The following is a 1,563-nucleotide window of genomic DNA, read 5'->3' as shown; positions in this document are numbered from 1 at the left end:
TATAACAAATCAGCCTCCATCTCTGCTGTTTGTTTATCCGTAGAGCTTCTGTTACTTCCTGTTTACAGTTTAATATGTTTAAAGCTTTGTATTGACATTTCCTCACTGGTTTGCTTTCCGTTTGCACATCTGCTCTGGTTTTCTCTGGTGTCACGGGACGCGACCGTAAGTCTACGACACTGAGTGTTTTGATGTGGTAGCTTGTCCCGCTGGTGTCTGAGCTGTAGTCGTCCTTGTTTACCCGTTGCATGCGTTGTGTTCGCAGACGCCGCTCTCTGTGCTGGACAGAAAACGTCTTCTGTGTTTTGAACACGTCCAGCTTTGCTGTTTTTCTTTACGCTCCCTTCTGCTCTGTCCTCCAGCTATCCAAGGCTTCTCCCCCACGAGGAAAATCCGCAACTTCGAAGAAGCTCGAGGCCTGGACAGGATAAACGAGAGGATGCCGCCCCGCAAAGACGGCCAGCAGCCAGACGGGACCGCCATCAACACCAACGCTCCCAGCAAGAACGGCACGGACGGATAAGCGGCAGAGAGGCGGCCCTCACCTGTCTGCACACGACCCATACTCTCTGTGTGTCTCTGTCTCTCTGTCTGCGCTGGACCCGCCCCTTCAGTGGATCAGAACCCCATGGAGGTCGCAGCGCTGCCTAAACACGCCCAACTCAAAGGAAACATGAAGGAGGAGACCGCTGCCGAGAAATCTCACCTTATTTATTCAAGATGATACATTATTACATTATTTAATAGCGCCAGATAAATAAAACTGACACTGAACTTATATAAAAAAATGTTTTTAAAGAGAAAACTTTTGATAAAGTGATAGAAATAGAGTCTTTGTTTTGTAGGAGTTTCAGCCAGTGTTAGATTTTTTATTCTTCTGACTTTTTAAAGAAGGAAAATACTGTAGGCTGAGCCTCCTGGGCCACCGTCCGTACAATTCAGCGCTCAGATGCATCAGTAGTGATTGCACCGTGTTTTAAAGATGTTAAAAAGACTCAAACGTTTTTAAAGCTGTTTTAAAGGAGACCATTTTTAAGATTTCTGCTGCTTTTTCAGCTTGTGGAACAGAAACAAAGGCTACGTTCACACTGCTGGCCTTAAAGCTGTAGTGGAGGATTTTCTCGAATAAAAAAAAAAAAGCACATGCACAACCCTGTTCTCGCTCCAGAGAGAGATCGCCTATTAAACACGTGTGAGAGCTTTCACAAGCCCATTTCTCCTCCTGCACGCTCCGTTTAAATGTTTCTTTTTGCATCGCTCGTACAAGCTCACTTTCCAAAAGAAGATTCGGTAACTGCTAAGTGAAAATTGGGACGAGCACGTAGGACGGCCTTACGTTAACATATCATCAGAATGATTGACAGTTAGGAGGACGAATTATTTAGATGATCAACCTGTAAATAAAACATCCTCCACTATACCTTTAATTAATTCCGTTTTTTTTTTTTTTTTTTGTGAAATCCGATTTTGCGCAGTCATTCGCATTTCCAAATATATGCGACTTGTATGTGATCTCCTATGTGAACTGCGTTCATTCACCCCTTGCTCACACTGGCTCCGGTG

At 44.5% G+C, this 1,563-nt stretch overlaps 1 protein-coding gene across 3 annotated transcripts in view; it reads left to right on the top strand.

Annotated features, from left to right (window-relative positions):
* The window catches only part of LOC107104349 (serine/threonine-protein phosphatase 2B catalytic subunit gamma isoform-like), a 55,545-nt gene extending 54,437 nt beyond the window's left edge, over window positions 1–1,108 (top strand). For 2 of the 3 annotated variants that reach the window (XM_015404340.1, XM_015404338.1), the window contains one exon: window positions 363–1,108. In XM_015404340.1, coding sequence (XP_015259826.1) covers window positions 363–523 — 161 coding nt within the window. In that variant the 3' untranslated portion in view covers window positions 524–1,108. The remainder of the gene's footprint in view (window positions 1–362) is intronic. The other variant, XM_015404339.1, reaches the window with a different exon arrangement.
* Window positions 1,109–1,563: the final 455 nt, after the last annotated feature.

Source organism: Cyprinodon variegatus, unplaced genomic scaffold (assembly GCF_000732505.1).
Source record: "Cyprinodon variegatus isolate N-32 unplaced genomic scaffold, C_variegatus-1.0 Scaffold1704, whole genome shotgun sequence".
Taxonomy (NCBI): domain Eukaryota; kingdom Metazoa; phylum Chordata; class Actinopteri; order Cyprinodontiformes; family Cyprinodontidae; genus Cyprinodon; species Cyprinodon variegatus.
Note: the sequence above shows the minus strand (reverse complement) of the source record. Positions and strands in the feature narration are given on the sequence as shown.